At 42.8% G+C, this 21637-nt stretch overlaps 2 protein-coding genes across 3 annotated transcripts in view; both read left to right on the top strand.

Annotated features, from left to right (window-relative positions):
• The first annotated feature begins 1996 nt into the window (after positions 1 to 1996).
• Positions 1997 to 21637, top strand: part of nAChRalpha5 (nicotinic Acetylcholine Receptor alpha5) — a 52761-nt gene continuing 33120 nt past the window's right edge. The window contains exon 1 of the mRNA XM_017167913.3: positions 1997 to 2237. The gene's annotated coding sequence lies outside the window, so the exon portion shown is untranslated. The remainder of the gene's footprint in view (positions 2238 to 21637) is intronic.
• On the top strand, positions 5119 to 9080 carry NimC4 (Nimrod C4). Of its 2 annotated transcripts, none has more exons than XM_017167763.2 (2): positions 5119 to 5252; positions 7708 to 9080. In XM_017167763.2, the coding sequence occupies exon 2, from the start codon at positions 7880 to 7882 to the stop codon at positions 9047 to 9049; it is 1170 nt and encodes a 389-aa protein (XP_017023252.1). In that variant the 5' UTR covers positions 5119 to 5252; positions 7708 to 7879; the 3' UTR covers positions 9050 to 9080. The 2 variants fall into 2 exon arrangements, with proteins under 2 accessions (XP_017023252.1, XP_070140823.1); XM_070284722.1 differs by lacking the exon at positions 5119 to 5252 and adding an exon at positions 6241 to 6924.

Genomic DNA, 21637 nt, shown 5'->3' on the forward strand with positions numbered 1-21637 from the left:
AGATTGAGCGACTGAACTGAGCGATTGAACGATTGAGAGTGTGCCAGCAGAGCCGGAGAGTCGCGTCGCGTTGCGTTGCGTTGCGTTGCCCGTGGTCTGCGTCCGCATCCGCATCCTCCGAATCCTTGCCCGCCTTCGCCTCCGCCTCCGCCTCCGTGTCCGTGTGCTCCTCTCCTCTCCTCGCCCATCCGTTTCGCCCCGTTTGTGTGCGTGTGTCTGTCGTCTGTCGCTAACGGTGCGCGCGCGTATAGCTGTGTGAGTGTGCGAGTTAGTGCGTGGCCATGTCTGTGTGTGTGCACAACAATTCTATATATATGTATACGTGTATATACTAATACTAGCGTGCCCACACTCACACAAGCAAAAAGACTGCAAATAAAAAATAGAAATATGTACAACAATTCCAGCAGGTAAACCCATTGAACTAGTCCAGAAATCAGTAATAGTCAAGGGGGCCCAATATATTTTAATTGTTGTGCCTAAAAGTATGCAGTGAATTATGGACCACAAAAGTATTGCAAATAAGGATTGGCATCCTGTTAGGCTCTAACTATATGAACAGACCTTTGTGAAACCCGTGAATGTACAAAACTCAGATATATCTGTGCCTGGAAATTGATATTCCTATTGCTATTCCTGAGAAGAGGAGGTAAAGAAAGACCAAAAACGTTTTGCCTTCTCTCTCTGGCCCAGGACTCGTGTGTGCGTGTGCGTGTGCGTGTTTGTGCCTGTGAAAATTCCATCAGCATCATCATCATCATCGTTGGTTTTATCGTTACCATTTTGCTCGTCCTTGCCTTATTGCTGTACAGATATTTTCGCACATCCTTCCTGCATCTATTCCGCCGTGCTCTCCCTTCGATATTTTGGATTTTTTATTATTTTCGAATTCATTCCCTGGCAAATTGCTAATTGACCATCAAGCAATCAAGATTCAAAATAGAAAGTATCCTTCTGCCACATGTCAAGTGCAACTCTCTCGCTCTCCCTCGCTCATGCTCGCTCTCTGTCCCTCATCTTTGTGTGTGTGTGTGTGTGTGTGTGTGTCTGTATAACAGGTGCCAAAATATAAATGGCAATGGTTACTTTTATGTTCACATTGTGTGGGCGGCCGCCTGTGCCAAAGGGGGTACGAATGAATGAGGCCAAAGGATACTCAGTGACATTGTCAACAAGTGAGAAGTTCCCGATGATTGCATATTAAATAACTTGTGATTAATTCAGATGTATTATTGTCTTCCCCTTTACAGCCATCGACTCGCATAACACAAACAATGGATATCAAAACTAAAACCAAATAAACCCTTTAAAGTTTATATACAAAATTTAATGCTAAGCAATATCTAATTTTATTGAGTGAGAATCGGAAGAATAAAGGAAAACTAAAATTAAAGTTCTAAATGTTCGGAAGGCAACAAGCGCCAAGTATAAGGAAAATACCAAATCAATAAATGAAATCGTGAAACCTTTAATAAAATTTAACTGAATAGATAACTTTTCAAAGTGAAATCCATAAGCCCATTACCGAAAAGATTTTGTAATTAAAATTAACCAAAACTTCCCTTTAATAATGTTTGAAAATGCAAAGGAGGAGCATACTGTAATAGCCATATAAAATATAAAAATATACCAAAATGCAAAACCAGAAAAACTTTTTAATATATATTACAGCAAAATAAACCAATAAAAAAGCTCAACGTGGAAAAGCCTCCTCCATTGGAAACTTATCTCGCCAAACTATTTTGAAATGCAGTAACAGAACTCGAAGTTCTCAACGAGAAACTGAAATACGCACAAGATTTATAAATATTATTACTAACAATAAGCTATAACTTAAGAACCAGCTAACGAAACCACAGTTCAATTGCAACCCCGTTAAGATCGGATATTCCATAAACACTTTGGATAAGCTGAAAGTAAATGTTTCAAGTCGACTCGATACATTTATACGCATATATCAATACTCGCATCTAACTAAATAATAATCATTAACGAACTAAAATAAAATTAATTGCATTACTTCGCTACTTATCAGACAACACAAATTTTTGGAGACCGATTTGATAGAGTATTTGATACAATTATAATACTAACGAACAAGCCGACAACAAGTTCAACACGCAATACAATAAATTAAATATTTATAAACTAATCGATCGCTCAACCAGATCATCTGAATCCTTATATACTGATCAAATAGTCTTTTGATTCTGAACCAACTGGGAAGGAATTTGAAGGTGAGTCTTGCATTTAAAACAATACAAAATACACCAGATTTAGGTTGAACATTCTCTTAAAAATGTTAAAATTATAAATAAGTATATAGAATTACAAATTATGGTGCTCCATATATATCTAGGGCTTTTAAAACTTTTCAAAATTTGTCTAAAAACATGCTATACAATTTGGTACGACCAATTTCAGTGTATAAATGTTTGTTAAAGATTTCAATATTTTCAAAAATTGCATTTTTATACACCTTTTAAACGCGTTTATATAGATATTTTGAAAAAGGGGGTGTGGAACTAAATTCCCAATAATATTATTAATAGAGAAACAAAATTACGAAAATATATTAAAAAAGAAATACCTTGAAGAGCACTGATGCTGATAAGCTTACGGTTCTTAATTTTACTAAAGGACTTTCCTTGTAAAAGATTTTAAAATATCGTGTAATAAATATACAAATGAATTATTTAATATTATTAATAATATTAATTTGTATCTTTTGGTTGACCTGAAACTTATCTACTCTTAAACTAGGACTGTTTTCAAATGTATTTATGTTGACATACACTCTTAAAACTCGCAATAATCACAGAAAATGTGGAGGAACCCTCGCACAACAAGGCCCCATAACCGCAGGCATTATTTTCGCTTCGCCCGCACCCCACGAGGCTTCAGTTGACGTCCCCGTGCTCGGTGCTGGACTTGATTTGCTTTTTGTTTTATTTCTCGGGCAAGCATTTTAAAATTGTTCCATTGACCTTTCGACGACCACACCGACACATTCAAATACACAGCTGGCAAGTGAGTGGGTGGCCGAGAGGCCGGGGGCCGGAGGGGACTGGTGAGTGGTCGGTCGGGCGGTAAGACGTTCTGGCGGCCGGGAGCAAGAGTAATGCCCAAGAGCAAACAAGGCAGCACCCACTCGGAGGACAATTGCCAAATAAATAACTTGAATCTCGCTCCGTCGTCCTTATATTTGCTCCGGTGCCGCGGTTTCGGTTTCGGTTTTGGGCTTGGACTTGATTTTCATTTTCGTTTTCGGGAAAAAACACACAAACACACTCGGCCGCAAGTGCGCACACATTTGGCAGAGGCTGTTGCATAGAGAAAAGAACTGCGGCATCCTGTTTTGTTTTCATCATTTGCACTCGCTGCTCATTTGGCCCGGGCTCTTTTTCATTAATAATATGACACAGTTCACGCTGCATTGTCCCGAGCCCAAGAGCTCCTTCAGCCCGCCGCCTCCTTGCGCTCCTTACGCTCATTATGCCTATTCGAGGCTTTGTCTTCCGTGACCGAGCTCAGACCAAGAAACCCTCCTACGCTCAGCCCCACTCTGAGGCCCAGGCAGCCTCCCCAGCCATTTCCTTTCATCATTCATTCATGCAGACTTCAGCACAGACACACTCCGTGCTCATCAGCAAATACAAACGCAAACATCAAGCCAGCGAGGTGACTAAAACAAGTGCAGCTGAGAGTGTGGTGGATCTAGGGGATATATCCAGGAAGGACGGTTTCAAACTCATTGTTTGTGATGAGTTTAAATCCGAATACGCGATGTTGTTCACATACTTTAATATCTACTTTAAATTTTGGACTCACTTGCAATAACCTTTTTTTTATTTTGGAAAATAGCCTCTAATTCAGATTGTAAACTCCCTTTATCAACAGCCACTGTGCAGGAATACGAATAGAGTATCGCCAAAAGTAATTCACTTCCCGCCGCTCTCATTGTTGCCTTCGCTTTGGCCGGCTATGTCCTTAATTATGTCCCAGCAGCCATGACTGACTGCCATACTGCCACACTGCCAGCTCAAAGGACACGCACACTGGCGAACAGCCTCCGCCCACTCACACAGGGGCATAGGCGTTGCCAGGATCTCGGCAACTGTTACGCGGCGCTCGTGTATGATGACGACGATGTGTCATGTCGGGTTTCAGAGTCCTTGTTGCGCTTGTTTTTATCGCCCTTGTTTGGCCCGTTGTTGATGAGTGTCCTGGCTGCCGTTGCCGCTGTTGTTGCTGGCCATTTTTGGAGTACGCTCTTCTAGTGGGTGTCATGTCCGCTTAGTTGTTGCCGTTGCCTGTGCCTTTGCCTCTGCACCTCGCCGCCGTACTTTGAGGCGACGCCGCTTTGCCTACTGCTTATTTATGTATGAAGGACCTTAAACTTTGCAGCGGATGAAAATGGCCGCAGCCGAGAACTGAGGAGCCCCTGAACCAAATTATATTCGTACTACGCGGCATGTGTCTGTGTGTGTGTGTGTATCTACAGCAAATAGCGTCGCTGCTTTTTAATCACAGCCGGCGACGCAGTTTTTTTGCTTTCAGTTTCACTTTTCCATTTGCAAAAGTTTCTCACGTGTGTCCCCCCCCCCCAACCCCTTCTTCGTGTCCTTTTTATTTATTTTGTTGTTTTATTTTCCCTCTTTAGGTTTTTGTAGTTGGGACAACTGGCAGCTGGCAGTCCGAAGCACAAAAGCTGAAAAACAATGCTTAATTTTAGTTGGACTTTTCCCCTCAGATGGCTGCGCTTGTTCTATTAACCTTCGCGTCACGAATGAAAAAGAGATTTAAGGTTAACTATTTTCAGTTTCAGTTTCTGTACTTTATTCTTTTTGTTGCCAACTTAATTTTTTCGTAAGTAGGCCAGGCCTTGGGCTGGTAATGGATATAGAAGCAAATACTTGAATAGTTGCAATTTTGTTTCAAATTTGTTTTTTACAAATATATCTTAATTTGAAGACTAACATTGCAACTCTGTTTGTTATATTTTAATATTCTTTATTTTAGTTATTTATATTTTACTTAAACTGGCATTCATACTTCACATGAGATCGACGAAATAGAGTTCCTTCATGGAAACACCTTCCTTTTGCTCCCATAATTTAAGGAATTTTAGTGCTTACTCGAGGATTTGGCTGCTAATCTATAATTAAAATTATTGTCGTATCATTTGGGAGCAGCAAAGTTTCGTGCGACCAAAACTTTGACTCCTCGGAGAGCTGGAGGCGGGCACTCAGGTGAGGAGAGAGGCTTAGCCATGAAATACCTTAACATGCTGCCAGTTAAACTGTCCGTGGCAGGGGAATCCCGACCCCATCAGCCACCTTGGCTTAACCCGGGCCCAAACTGATTCCAGAGGCAGCTACGTGCCTGTGCATTTGAGCAGCAGATGTCACATGGACAGGGGCCAAAGTTTCTGGGGGCCGCCAGCAACTTAGATAAGTTAACAGTTGAGCGAAAGGGGCGCTCCAGGACGAAACGGGGCGGGACGGGACTCGCTTGAATGCCTCGGCGGAGGTTTACCTACGTGAGATAATGCAAATTTATGGCCGGCAATTAGCGAGTCGCGAATCGCAGCCGAAGTCGGGGCAATAACTCAGGGCCCAGAACTTTGACTAGTCCCTGGGCCTAATTGCAGTTGCCGACGTGAGAAATCTCGGCCAGAACCGAAAGGGGCTAGAGCCTCCTCGCAGACAATGCCAAACCGAAATCCAGTTAGCAAGACCTAGCTAACGATTAATTATCTTATGCGGCGCTTCGCATATGTAATGTCGGCAACTGCTCCACTATAAAAAAGGATAAAAGAAAAAAAGTTTATATTTCTTTCACGCCAATTTTAGAGCTTTGAATGTATTACCTTGACACGGAGAGATTACTTCTTGTGTTAATATTATTATAAACGAAATAATGATAATATGATATGAAGAGGTGTTTTTACGAGTGTACAGAAATTTACGCCGCCGGCAGATACAGATACGAGCCGATACACAGATACGGGCCGACTGCCAGTGACACATGCCGGCGACGACAAGTTTGCCGTTTATCTGTTATCCAACAGTTACACTTTGCACAGGCAGGACACCCAGCACACAATCGCAAGCAACCGCTCCGCGCCGTGCCGTGCCGTGCCGTATCTGTATCTGTATCTGTGAGATACACACAAGCAAAGCCAGGCATCAGTTGCAATCTGACTTCAATTCAATTATTTTAGATTAGAATGTGACTGTGTCACACACACTTTTGTCTCTATGTCAGCTGTCATTCATCCGTTCATATGTTCCATAAAGGCGGCCTGCCAGCCAGGAAGGGACGGAACGGGGAGGGGCATCCTGCGGCCCAGGATACGTGCCCTATACGTCGCCTGTTCCTGCTCCTGCATTGACAGTTGCGTTGCCCACACACACACACGTACGTACGAGCGAGCACTCGTGTGCTCCTGAGAGCGCTCCTCTTTTTGGGTTCGCTGGGAATGCGAATGCGAATGTGAGTGTCAATGTGCCCGACAAAACAGAGTCCCAGAGATCCCGACTTGAAACGAGCGTGACAAAAGTAACAAATGTGTAACTGTTCCAGCTCCGATGACGTCAGGCATCCTGCGTGCTAGAATATATTCAAGTGGCTGAAACATTTATGTGTTTCATCCTACTAAATTGAATTGCGCCTGCATGGGCACAGCCAGTCTGTTAATAAATGACCTTTGCCATATTTAGGAATTGTATATCAATGGAGATAATGGTTTACAAGACTAAGAAGGCGTTCCAAGTATAATCAAAAACTTGTTGTTTATCTTTTGATTTATTTACAGCTTAAAGCCAAAGAGTGTTTAAGTGAAATTTGAATTTTTGGTAGAAAGTATGCAGTCGTTGTAGTTTTTAAATTGTATAAAAACGGAATTATTTGAAATCAAAGGTATAGACATTACAAATAAATACATTTTGTATATATGTTATTTATATTTCATAAATAATATTATTCAATACAGAATAGTCCGGGTCATTTAAGAAACGGATTCGTACAGTTCATTAGGTTAAAAATAAACGTGTCACTGTGTGAGTTTAGAGTTTTCTTTTGGTCAGTTGGAGAACAAGCAGGTAAAATTCCAGATGAGCAGGTAGCAAACATAAAAATCAGTTAAGAAAGTAAAAAGAAATATATATATATATGGGTCAAACAGAAAAATAACTTGCATTTTGTGGAGAAGTTGTTTCCAACCATGAGAACCGATAGAAAACATGGAGTATGTAGAGAAACATCACACATAATTCCTTACTAGTAGCGATGATAACTGTATAGCAAAAACGCATACACTGCATGGCATTTGGTTCCGCTTTCTGTGAGTCATATCGGTACCGATTCTCAATGGAAAACAATTGCATCTTTATGTTGCTTCCGACCTTATCAGTGTCTTTATGCGGGCGACTTATGAAGCGGGTATTATGATAGTGGCAGAGGACCGCATAGAGGGCACTGCGATAAACCGAGGCACCAACTCGGCATTGTCTCCTCAATCCGAGGGTGACCTTTGGCAGCGGCTCAGATATGGTAACACTTCGAGATAAAACCACTGACAAGTGCAAAGTTATGGAAAACTCCAAAACGCAAAGCATAAAATTAAATGTGTATAATAGAAATCTTGCAATTTGTTAATAATTATTATAGATGACACCAAGTTAATTTTCATACGGACATCAGTTTTGGTTCCCCAGAAATAGCCTGAATTTTCTCCCAGTGTGGCGAGCAGAGGGTTTATCTAGCTGCGGATGTTGTTGTGACCTATCTGCCTGCCTGCCTGCCTGCGCTCTCCCTTCTGATCCTCCTCGGATAGCTCTCAAGCCAGCGCTGTCTGCTGCCTGCATTCAGTCCTATGCCGACAGTGGTGGCGTTCACACAAGTCAACGTGGTAGCGATGAAGACAGTTTTGGCCCTTGTTCTGCTGCTGAGTCCAGTCCTGGCGGCTGGCCTGCGGGATAATTACTGCGAAAGGAATGAGACCGTTCGTACTTCTGTGCCCGTGACCAAGCAGCGGACCATTGTGAAGCCCCAGTCCAAGTGGAAGATATGGAAGAAGACCGAGAAGACGACGGAGATCTACGATTCGGTGGAGGTTCAGGAGACCCAACGGCTGGTCAGGGAGTGCTGTCCCGGCTACTTGCCGGTGGAGTCGGGCCTGTGCGAACCAATCTGCAGTCGTGCCTGCCCCGCGCACGCTAGCTGTGCCGCCCCCGATCGCTGTGAGTGCATCGCTGGCTACGTCTCGGCCAGGAACCACCAGGATGGTGGGCACTACTGCGAACCCATCTGTGAGGCGCCCTGTCACCCGGGCGCCCAGTGTGTGGCCCCCAATACCTGTGCCTGCCGCGAAGGCTACACCCAGCTGCAGCCAGCCGGGGACGGTGTTAGCGGCGACTGCGTGCCCACCTGCAAGGTGGGAGGGTCTTGTGAGAACGGCAAGTGTGTTGGCGTGGAGCGCTGCCAATGCAACGCAGGATATCGCTGGGATAAGGCAGAGGAGCGCTGTGCTGTAGTGAGCGCGGAATCCATCTCGGAGAAGGACTCGGAGGAGAGTACAGAGGCCCCAAGTACCACTTCCACGGCGGCCTTCACCGCCCTAGAGTGTCCCGAGGACTTTGTGTTATTCCAAGGAGAATGCCGGGAGAAGCAGTTCGAGAGCAACGAGGCCTCCTGCTTGACGACCGGCTGCGGTCCACACCAAACCTGCCTGGAGTCCGGCATCTGCAACTGCTCAAGAGGATACGTCCCGGACGAGACCACCGTGGAGGGTGGGTCGCTCAGCTGCCAGCGCACCTTGTTCGACCAAATACTGGGCTTGAACCAGGCCACCGACGACGAGGATGAGCTGAATCCCTGGACCATCCCCATCATCGGGGTGGCCAGCGGATCCCTCTTCGTGCTCCTGATAGTGGGCTTCATCGGAGGGAAGCGGTATCGACGGGAGCGGTCAGCGGCAGCCAACAAGGAGATGGAGTGCCAGTATTCCCAGAAAACCGTCGACGTGGACGAGTGGGTGCCATAAGGTGGCCCCCAAGAGGTGGTTCCCTCTACCTTTGGGCTGTGTTAGATCATCTTGGATTGTTAGTTTTAAAGTCATCTATGTATGTATGTGTTTGAATAAATAATATAAACTTAAATAGTCGTAAAGTGTTTTCTTAATATGTTCAAGGATCTATTTGTATATTAGTTCATGTATTCATGTATCTGTGACATTAATATAATATTAATATCGCTGAGAAATTTAAACAGTTTATGACACATTTCACTTCATTAGGTCGCGCTTCTTTTGGAGGTCCCTCAGCAGTAATATGCCCTCATACCCCGATTACTGTCGTGCATATAAAATGAAAATTCATTAGTATCATTCGGGCGGGAAACTCGGTGCCACAGCAAACGAGATAAATTGCAAATGCTCGTGAAATACTAAAAAATATAAAATCAAAAAGTATAGATGTTGATATAGTGTTCAAATTTCAACAACAAAGCCATATATAAATCAAAGATAAAGATATAATAACCTTGGCAAATATTACTCTATCTAAATCTATGATTACAAGAAAGGAAGCTAACTTCGGCATGCCGAAGTGTGTATACCCTTGCAGATTGCAATTTGATCATGAAGAATTTTTTTCTAAAAATTTATTGTAGGGCAGCTATATGATATAGTTGTCCGATCCGGCCCGTTCCGACATATATAGCAGTGAGAGTATATAGAACACTATATGCAAAGTTTCATTCAGATAGCCTTAAAACTGAAGGACTAGTTTGCGTAGAAACGGACAGACGGATAGACGGACGGACAGACGGACATGGCTAGATCGACTCGGCTGTTGATGCTGATTAGGAATATATATACTTTATAGGGTCGAAAAGGTCTCCTTCACTGCATTGCAAACTTCTAACTGAAAGTTTAATACCCTGCAAGGGTATAAAAAGGACACACGTTTAAAATGTACCCATGTTTATTGAGACTTGATAAAGTATCAGAATGTTGGTCTATTCATTATCCATTTGGAATACCGATGAATTCAGTACAAGGAGGCATTCGCTACTGGCGAATAATCTTTGATCCGAGAAGGACTTGAATCTTAAATTCGAATGCTTATGTGACTTCATTTTAAATAGACGAACGCACTTGTGTGTCTGTGTCTGTATCTGTGTTTGTAACTTTCCTGTGCGAGGTGTATCCCGAAGCGGACTATGGATCCTTTGGTCATAATCGCTGCACATTAATACGGGCCTCGCACACAGGACACCGAGCAGAGCTTTAAGGCAAACACTGAGAGCAGAGCCGGGAACTGAGACCGGAGAGAAAAGGACTGAGAGAGAGAGAGAGACCAACAAAATGGGAGAGCCGAGAAAGTGCGTGAGAGCGTATAATGTAGCGTTCCAATTTTATGGGTAAGAAGGAGATGTGGCAAGCAGAAGAAGCAGAGCGGCCAAACCAATAACCATTCTCCCTTTTCAACAACAAAAACAGCAACAACAACAACAGAGGGAATACTTAAAGCTTCTTTAATTTTTATGTTGTTTTCTCCTCTCTCTTCTTGAGTGTGTCTGTATCCCTCTATCTATGTGTTTGCCTCAGCCATTCTCTTTGATTGCTTTCGCGCATATCTGTGTGTGCGTGTGCGAGTGCGAGTGCGATGGGGTAACCTTTGCTGGGCAACATCCTTGCGTGGGAAGTTGCCCAAGGACATGGCCTGGCTCAACTCAACTTGACTCAACTCGCCGGACTAGCCAGCCTCCGCTTTTCCTTCTGCCTTGTTTTTCGCCCACCCTTCGCCCCGTTCTCCACATTTTATTTCATTTTTCGCATAGTTGCTCTTTCGCTGCCAAGTTATTTATTTATTATTTGTTGCTCTGCTAAAGTTGTTTTAGCTCTGAAAATAAAAAGTGCCTGCCAACAGTTGGGCCGCAGCCTTGATAGACTAGCTGGTGGAGGAAGAGGTACTAGGTAAACTACCCAAAAACTGTAATAAACGAATTTTAAAAATAGCTACCTCAAGTACTTCTCGCTGGTGGCGTTTTTCCATAGTTTTTAGTCAACCCTTTCATGGGTCGTTCGCTGACAGGATTAAGAGGCTGTGACACAATTACGCGAGTGAAGTCGGAACTCAAGCACCTGGAGATGCTTTTTGTTCAATTTTGCCGAAACTGAGCTCGAGAAATTGTCGCACAGCTACCATAACAGTCCTAATATCAAGCACCTTCACAAATAATCCAGTAAAAGCCCCAAAACTCTAGAAGAGTTTTTCTAATGACTAAACTTGCATATTTAACAGTGAATTTTAACTTCACCGAATTCTTTATTAGCATCACGAACCGAAGTTAACTAGTGTTGTCCTTCTTAGCATTTCTGCTAAATTTAAAAAAGTTGACACCATTCTTATCTTTTACATGCAAATAAAGTTGGTTTTAAAATTTGGCGCCTTGACAAATCCTGAAAAAGCTATACAAGTGAATTTCGGTTAAAAGTAAATTTAAAATTAAAAAAAAAATCAGATAATAAACATAGGAACAATAAAGTTGGAGTTCTAATTTGTTTTGGCAGCATCAATGGATGTTGCTCAACATGTTCCTAGCAACATTTCTCGTTATTTGGGAGTTGCTAAACATGTTCCTAGAAACATTTATCTTCATTTCTTCTGACTTAAGATTTTAATTTAAAATTTAATTTAATTTAAAATGTAATACGTGTGAACATAATTACAGAACGTGAATTAGCCATTTCCATGTTTATTTTAATTTCACACTGCATATTTTCTGTACAGGATATCTTCAGGTCGATCATTGTTTTTAATTACTATGAAATTTTTAGATCAACTCAACCATGTTTGGCGTTAATATTTGTTATTTAAAATACTTAACACTTCTTTCTGAGGTTGAAAAGAATGTAAATTTAATAATTAGACTGTCAAATGAAGGGAGTAAAGTGTCTAAAGAAGTAAAACAAATTTATTAATACAAATGATCATTCTGAAAAATCAGTTCTAACTTCTTACAAATTCTTGTCTAGAAATGTCTAGTTTTTGGTAATACTCAAGCTGATAGAACTGCAAGGATAACTTACCATATTCCGTTTCCTCTTTAGTTCTCCCCCATTATCCCCGCTTTTATGATACTATTTCAAGATATTTTCTTACTTTATTTTCTCGGCCCTTTGTGATTTCACTTAAACCAGTTAAGACACGGCTGAGTGAGACATTTGGATCTGCGCTGGATGTTTGCAAGGGGTAAAACTCTAGGAATCGAGTTTATGTTTGCCACTTTCTTTTTTATGGACAGTAGTACCACGCAGGAATGAAGAAGATTCAACAAGCCGGAGTCCTCACTCAGCGCCCAGCTCCTCCTAGCGGGCGGTCTGCAAATTATTCAGTGTGTACTTGTTGATGCAGCTCTCGAATAGCACTTTGCCCCCAAAATCCCAGCCCCTTGTCGCTCTGCAGCTTCTGCAATAATGCATTGTCGGAAAGTAGGTCGCTGCAGGTTAGCTCGGATGCAGTTGTTGCAGGGCCCGTGCCTCTGCTGCTCGGAAAAAAACGCAGGCAGCTGCCATCAAATATTAACCACTAGTTGATCCTGTGCAATTTATGTGTAGAGATGTATGCCACGCCCACCTAATTGGGCGGGGAGCGAGTGAAAAGTGTGCGGAGCTCGGCTGAATTTTAGGACTACACGTAGCAACCTTATGCTGAAAGGGTCCTGGGGGGACTTCAGAGGGAGCTCAGGGGGATGCGGGGCGTGGGCGTGGCGAATGCAACTCCAGCTCGCCACTTTTGCCGTCACGCCCAGTTTAACGGCAGCAACAACACTGGTGACCTATTTTTCTCAATGGAACGCAGACTTTGAAATTATTTACAGCCCCAACGAGCGAGAGAGGGAGAGAGAGAGAGAGAGAAAGGGACAGTGCGGCGCAAAGAAAGAGAGGGCGTGGGGGCCGGCGAAAGAGAGGGATGTGCAGTGCGTGCCATATGTGCAATAATCACGAAACGCAGCTTTTCAGCTGCCTCGTCATTTTGCAAGCCGTGCTCCCAGCCCGCTTAATTGTCGCATAGAGATGACAGCCCATTCCGCTGACACAATCAATACCATCTATAGTCGCCAAATGGTTCGAAAATCTATTGTTATTATTCCATGATTACGCAAAGCATAGTTCACGAATTCATTTTACGAATTGTGTGCAACAGCATTTCATGTATTCGTTTACAGACGGAGGTTTACTATTAGGCCTTTATGCAAGGTTTACTTGTCGAATACAGTTGGTATCTCTGATTGTTGCGATTGTTTATTTCGTATTTCGGTATTTATGAAACATAGTTAATTAATTTAGTTCACGAATTGGTAAAAAAGTGTGTCTATAATCAGCATTTCATGTAATCGCTAGCAAGCGAAAGTTAACTGTGTTTATGCGAGGTATAAATTTTCGATAGAGATGGCATTTCATTCGGGGCACAATAATACTACTAGTCATAGTTGTCAAAGACAACCACTATGTTTATGCGAAGCATAATTTATGAATTTACATCATGAACTAAGAGAAATAGGGCATTATTGATACAGGGACTTACGGAAATTGAGAAATACATATAAATGAAATGATATTATAACTCTAAATAAATACTTGGAGAGTTTCCAACTAGAATTAAACCAATTAAAATTGCATGAAAATGGAAGTGGAATTGCAGATGTACTTATGATTGATTTAATTATTTGATAAATTAAAGGACTTTTGGTTCTTGTTCACTAATACACAGCAATACACAGTGCGGAATTTCTGTTAATTTAAATCCCTTACACTCGATTTTGTCCCTTTTTTGTGTTCACGTATTCAAGAACTCACGAAATTCATGGTAAGCATTGTCAAGCTGCGGCAAGGCCTCATTTCTTGTGGATGCCGCAATTAGAGGAAGCAGCGCCAGCACTCGCTCCTCTAATGCACATCCTGAAGTACGTTAATAAGTCGCGCTGCGAACTTCCAAAGGGAAATTCTCATAAACTGAACCGCACTATTATTTGCGAGCGGAGCGTCGTCGTCTGACTTTCATGAACTAAAGCCCACACCTACATAAATTTTGTATTTGTTTGTGCACTCGTACTTTATGCTAAAATATTTCTGCGCTCATGGCTGACCTAAAAAATCGTTAAATGTTTGAAAAAGCCGTTTTTACCCAGCTCCTCTGCTTTTCCTTGCCGCCCTCCGCAATTTTCTTTCGCTTTTTCTGTATTTTATTTTAGTTTTGCTTTTAGAAAGCAAAGTGCCCAGTCCGCAAAGCATTTAAGTTAATGCACATGGAATCACTTACACCGCGAGCCTGTGTGTGTGCTATATAGAGTTTAGATGCGTGCGACTATATATACTATACTATATATACAGAAAGTCGGTGTGTACTCTGGTATTCTGGAAAATGCGGTTGATAGTTGCAAAGTTGCAAAGAGAGAGGGGTTGGTGTGGACTGAAAGGGGAACAAAGTAACTCGAGTTCAGAAACTTTTTGGCTAGCTTTAAATTTATTTAAATTTAATGAAAACTTGAAACTTTATTGAGATTCTTCAACTTAATTATATTAACCTAATAATAATATTAAATTTCGTATTTATATTTAAACTGTTGCAAGACCTGAAATAGATATATTATACCTTTAAAAGATGTCGAAACGGATGACTTGAACTTCAAACAATTTTCCGTCACCTTATAATCTTTAATGTTTTTAATAATAATATCGGGAAAGTTTCTAAAACTTAAATTTGAAATGACTCCCATTAGCCATAGCCATAAGCTTTATTGTAAGTTTATTGAATTTTTTAGCGTTACACCCTAATATAACTATTTTTTAATGGGCCGGTTAACACCTGACATAAAACTTGAAGGAAGCCCAGGTGCTCTGGGCACCCGTGCTTATCCCATTTGACACTCTGCCTTTAACTATATAGTTATAACAAGATAAATATCCCAGCTGCTGAAAAGAAGGTTAACGAGTTGCCATATATAAAGTTCCACAGCCATATTTTGTGGCGTATTTCCCAGACCCCGGGACTTGGCCAACAAGCCGCCTTCTGGGCGGAATGGGCCGACTTGGCCAACAGCTGCGCTGCGAATAACTCAACTGCGGTGCGTCCGCAGCGAAGTTTCTGATTCTGGGGCCATGTAAATGCTTCCTGCGAAGCGGGTGCCAAATAGGTGGTTGAGCGGCGTCTGCTGCCTTGCCTGTCGCAGATCCCTCGTAGCCTGGCTGCTTATTGGGGCAAAAATTAATTGAAAATGTTGGTCAATTACCTCGCGGGCAGCGATGGGCGAAAGCACGCAACCTGCCTTGGCCCACCTGCAGAGGATAATCAGCGGCAAGGAGCTGCCCCGCAGGTATTAGTATCTCTTACTTCCTGCCGTGTGCAGTCAACACAGCTGCATCTTTTTAAGCGACGCATTACTAATCAGTGTTAATGGCTCATCAGGGTGGTTGGAGTGAATGAATAATCGCAGGTACGGCTATAGGACTTGATTTTAAGTGCATTTTAGAGGTACAGAGTTGGTTTTTGAAAGCCGGGTACTCGAAATTAAGTATGTCTTGAATTTAAAGGGTTGAACGCCATTGGATCTTACCTACCCACCAGACAAAGAGCGGACTTAGTGAGGATGGATCCAAAAGATGCCCTCCAAAAATATTAAATACAGACAAAGAATAGGACATTCCGCATTAGTTTCGCAAAATGCTCGATAAAGGACGCGCAAACGGACGAATAGCGAACGAATATCGCAAATTGTCAGGATTATACCCAAAATTTCGAAAATTATAGCGTTTTCTGCCACAAAACCCATGACTGGTGATTAACTTTATTATCGTTTACAAGCCTGAATCTGACATGTTGTTCGCTTGAAATCCGCAAAACTATCGTTTTTAATATCATAAACAAAAGTTTTTGTCTGCTGGGTGGATGTAGTAGCTAGTAGCTGTAGCTAGTGGGTCTGTATAAATTTGTTTAAACAAAGCTCATATAATTATATCGAAAATGGTTAAGAATCATGATACGAGACATTACGATGGAATGGTTAAGTAGGATATTGGGAGAATTTTACATTGAGTAAGGAAAATCATTTTTCGAAGTCGTTTACTCCGAGGTAGCATAACATACTATAGAGAAGTATTGTATAAACGTTCTCAAAATGTACAAAATTTCAAAAACTGTTTTTTTTTTTTCACCAAATTGTAATTCTTTCTGTATATGTCTGTAAAGTATACATATGTATACCCAAAGTATATGTAGTATATAATTATATATATCTCCATTTCTACAAGTAATACTATTTCGAAACATACTGTGGTTTTTTTTAGTTGAAAACTAATTTTGTATTTGGGATCTATTTCTGCGTCTAGTACTCAGCAGCCAAGACGTATTAAAATCCTTTGACAGCCAATCAACCAAGTGTAATTGCAATTGCCACAAATTAAAGTCGACGGGGGTGTCCTTCTCCTGCTCCTGCTGCTGGGACTCCTCGGCTTTTTCCGCATTCTGAATGCCGACAGGCAGACATTATTGCATTACCAGCATTAATAACATGCAATATTCAGGCGCTATCTCTGGCATTCTATCTTAATGCATTTTTCCGCTCACAACTGCCACGGCAGTGGAAATCGTAACGAAATTGCGTGCAGTTGTGTGCTCGGCTTTCACTCTCCCCTTGGGTTCCCTGCTGCCACTCCATGCCTTTGAATATATACATATATATCTGTCGATTTTTCCTATTTTTCTGGCAGCACGGGTCTGACATTAAAATGTCTATGCCTATGCGTGCCTGAAAGACGGCAACAACATTCGGGAGGGCCCAAGGAGGCGGAACTTCCAGCATCATCCAGGGCTAAAATTTTAGCAAAAACGAGCTTTCACGCACGCACTTTCTTCACTCTTCACTCTCCACTCCCCGAGAGAGAGAGAGTGCCAGGCCGAAGAGAGAGCGTGGCTCTCTTTGCAGGGTGGGCGTAGGACGGTGGGCGGGCGGGGGTTTTGTGGAGCAGAATAGAACAGCAACGCTTAATTTGATTTTGCAACCGAGGCACCCTGTATACGCTCTTTAAGTGTTTGTTTATGCGTGGAAAAGTGGGACAGGGGCACGGGACGCACAGGGGGTGGCCGGGGGGCTGGGAGGCACCGGCGGTGCTTGGAAAGTGGACAAGAAGGGAGAGAAAGCCAGCAGCCAGCTCATCTGCCTAATAAAATTCATTTAAAAAAGCCAAGGCAACGCTGGGACTCCAATGTTGCCTTTGCCGTTGCCTTTGCCATTGCCGTTCCTGTTCTGTTGTGACATTAATTTTTACTTAATTTATTTTTGCGCCGTCGCAAAGCAGCGTCTTTGGCCCCCTCCCAGCCCCCTCCCACACTCGCTCAGCCACCGCCACTGCCCGCAGTTCGGTTTTCGCTTTTGCGTTCGTTTTTCGTTACCAACATACCTCCGTGTACATACAGATTTATATAGATTTATGTGTACAATATATATACGTACATATATATATATTTATTTAGCAGCATTCACCACCAACACTCCCCCTCTCTGCCACCTACACCCCGCCCCGTGCCACCAGCTTCCAGCTCATTTGCCGCTTCGACGACAAAATTTCAGTTTTCAGTACGCTAATGTGCAGTGGGATAGGAACCGTTGGCCGTTCGTCCTGGGGAAGGGGAAGGAGAACGGGAAGGGGGAGTATTGGGGTATTGGTGGTGGCTGCTGTGTGTGTGTGTGCTTCGAGTGGCGCTAAGGGTGTGTTGGTGAGCGGTGCCAGCTCAATGGAAATATGGGTCAAGTTGCTGCCGTCTACGCTAAAAATTAAGTTGGCATACCAAAGCTGCAGTCGGCGTCGCAGTCAGCGTCATCCGCTTGGCAATAATTGCCATAGCACATTTAGGGTTAATCCCATATATACAAACATACATATATTGGATTGGACGGGCCCCCCCGTTGCTCCTCCGCAGCCACCACCACGCTTACCAAGTTAATCGCCCCGAAAACGATTCTTATTTATTGATGCAGCTCACTGGAATTTATCCTGAACGATGTGTAATAATGTGTATATGGGGATGGAGGGTTTGTGTGCTTATTTATTGTAGTTTAAGTTCATTGTTAATTTTGGAAATATATATTGGTAATATATTTCTTCGCTAAGAGCTAGTACTATAATTAATGAAAAGAAATTATACATATAAGAGGAATTTAATTTTTGATAAGGAAAATATATTGTTGGTTCATTTTATTTATATCCTCTTACTTTTTTTGTATAAATTCACTGGATTTCCTAAACTTTATAATAATATTTTTGGAATAATTGTTTGAATAAGAACTTTTGGAAGTATTTCATAAAGTAAATATATTAATTGTACTTTATAATATTATACCTTACATTAAGTACCTTTACTTTTAAACCAAAGGAATACAGTTGCACAGTTTAGGTACACCTCTAGCTAGGTGTGTCCTTACTTTTCCAAAACAAACGTACTAAAAAAACAGAAATCCTCCTGTTGTTGTGCTACTGCCATCGTATCGACTATTAGGGATTGTTTTAGTCATGTTTTATGTGATTTCGGTTTCGGGCAACGCCACTTGGACCTGCAGCAACACTAATTTGGTAAATCACGTTCCGGCCAAGTGTTGGCCGTACGAAAGGGGATGGAAAAATGGCGTTCATGGGCCCAGTGTGTATCTACGAAAACCGGACTGTTGGCCATAATGGGCATGTCATTTATTTTTGGTCCTGAACATTCTATATTTGGTCTTATGGGCCATGTTAAATGCCAAGCTGTGCCGTTGTTAACGCAGCCCCCACTGGCCGGGCGGTGGGGCAGTGGGCGGAGCCGCACCTTTTGTTGCTCTCTTCTTTCATTTTATTGTTAAAAAATCGCTTACTTTATGATATTTCATTCGCCTTTCCATGCTCTCCAATTCCTGTGGCTCGGACTAGGCGGACGGCCAGTGTGTTGGTCAGCAAAGTTTGGTTTTTATGATTTTTAGTTTCGTCCGAGATGCGTTGGTGCGTTGAAAGGGCTCGTAATGCGTGGTGTCTTGGGGGTCGGCTTCATATGGTCTGGCCCATTAAATTAGCTATATTTTTTGCTCATAAGCAGACGCCGAAATTGCATAGTTTATGTTTTGTACTCGGGCTCCCTTGCTGTGCTTGGGGTTTCGAAGGAACCAAGAAGATTTGCTCAATGGGTTGTAAGCATATGGGTTCCAGGATGGGCTTTCCTCAGTGTTATCTATTTGATGGAAAAGGGCTGGCATAGCTTGTGTGCTGACTGACTGAGAACAGAGATACCTCGATGCTCCAAATAAGATAGATACATTTCTTTCTTAGTTGAACGCAGATAATCGCAGCTGCATAGTTTACCTGTAGCTTATCATTCAGGAGAGTTCTCCACAGGATATTTAAGTTTACTTTTGCATCCCTCCTACTATTCCGAATCCGATTCAATTTCCCGCTAAGCGATGGAAAACTTAAAGTGATGAATGGCATTTGCATCCGTACTGGCCGTTTCTGCCTCTTGCAACTTGCCCAAGTCCGAGTCTATTGAACTTTGGCTTCGGTGAATTGCAATGCCGGTGTTTTCCAGCTGCTATGATAATGGCATCTCTGCTCCGGCCCTGCTTGGCTCGGCTTCGACTCGGAATGTACGAGTAAGTGCATATAAATTATTTTCTGAACGGCGGGCAGAGGAAATATTTTACATTCGGGGCGGACAGCCTGGAGCTGGGCGTGGCTGGGGTCCCTTACATATGCCGTTGTATCTCCCGACAAGCTCGTGAATATTTCTGGTCGCCGATGCCGATGTCGATGGGCTGCTTGTCTGGGCGCTGTTTGTTTGTTCGTTTGTTGCCTGCCTGCCTGCTTGTTTGTTGGCCATGTTCGTGGCACTGCCGCCGCTTTTACGGCCATTGTTGTTTGCATATTTGTATTTAAAAATGGGCAAACACTTTTAACCAAACACATGTAGAGTGGTGTCTCTGTGTCGCTTTCAATGTGTCGCCTGTCGACAAATATAACCGAACATAAATCATCCGTAGCAGTCGCATAAATAATAAATACACACACTGGTGTAGCTGTGTGTGTTGGCTTTAATGGGTGTGTGCAAGTCTAAATTTATCAAGTTTTTCATTTTCGTCATTTAGGGTTTATTAATGTGGTATTTTCTTTTTCTTTGACAAGGTGATGGATAAAATAAGAGTGTTAAGTCATTTTAAATCAAGGAAGACTAGCTGGCATTTCTATGGAAATGAAAAAAGCATAAAGCTTTAGCGTCTTACATCCTCTTAAATACGAAATTCAATGAGCCACAACTACAATAAACTTGCCTTGCGATAATCCTGAACCAAAGAATAAATACGAAAACTTGGCAATCGCCTCGCCTGCTCGGGTAAAATGGACACTAAATTCCCGTCACATGCAAAAGAAACAACTTGAGAGCTCCCTCCTTGTCCCTCCGAAAATTCGCGCAGTTTGTCATCAACTTTTCGCGGTTAGCTGGCAGTCCAAAAAAAGAAAAAACAGATAAATACAGCTGGAAATCCACTTGTACAAATATTAATTTTCCAGCAGTGCGAAAACTGTCGTCAGAACTCGCCGGCTCTAAAACAACAAGGCCGGCATCGGCAAGGAGGGGAGGTGGAGAAAGTCTGGCTGGAACATGGCTAAGAACATTTCGGCACATAATTCTTTTTCCCAGCCGCAAAATAAAAACTGGCCGGAGAAAAAACAATTTCTCTGGCGAAGCGAATTCATAATTCATTGAGCCAGAGGGGCGAGTGGCAAGTGGCGACCGCACCAAGGGTTGGCTATCATTTACACCATGCATTTCGCCCATTTCCATCTCTGGCCGGGCCCGGCCAGGCCCATGCAAAACCCATTTTTTGCTCTGTGCGCTGAAAATTAATTTGCTCACGCGCCAAACGGAAAAACTGGCCGGAAAAGTCTCTCGAGTCCGAAAAAATGGTTTCATCTGCAATGCGACGCAAACAGTTGCCATTTTGCCCCGTCCATTCCACTCGCTTTCCCTCCATTTGCCAGGACTCGTGTCTGAGTTGGTCGTTCATTTTATGCGACGGCCATCGCATAAATTGTACAAAAATTTCATACATCAATATGGCCGGGCGAGTGCGAGAAAATGGCGCTCTGCCACTTCGCCTGATTAGGCGGACCGCAAGACCGCAGGACCAGAGCTCCTCGAATATTTCACAGCGATTGCAATAAAAGCGATACCTATGCAGTTTGGCCACGCGGCGTATGCGCAATATTTGCCACTGGGCAGGTGGCCAAGAAATAAAGTGCCTCGCGTATTCCGGGGCTCCGACTAAATATTTGAGTGGCGTCGTTGTTGTCGCGCCCGAGCCAAGTGACCCATAAAATGTCACCTCTGTTTGCCGCCGCCAACTGTTGCAAGTCAGACTCCCGCCACCAGCTGTCCCTAGTCCTGAACGTCATCGCTTTATGGACACCATTTGATCGTCTCCTTCCTTCCGCCGGAAAGGACAGGATCAATTGCAGCTCAAATTCTGTGCTTCCAGTTCCCCGCGGAATATTTTTGAAAGGAGATTTTTTGCAGCGCTCACTTTTGGGCTGCCAACTATTTTT

Source organism: Drosophila kikkawai, chromosome 2R (genome assembly GCF_030179895.1).
Source record: "Drosophila kikkawai strain 14028-0561.14 chromosome 2R, DkikHiC1v2, whole genome shotgun sequence".
In the NCBI taxonomy this organism is placed as follows: domain Eukaryota; kingdom Metazoa; phylum Arthropoda; class Insecta; order Diptera; family Drosophilidae; genus Drosophila; species Drosophila kikkawai.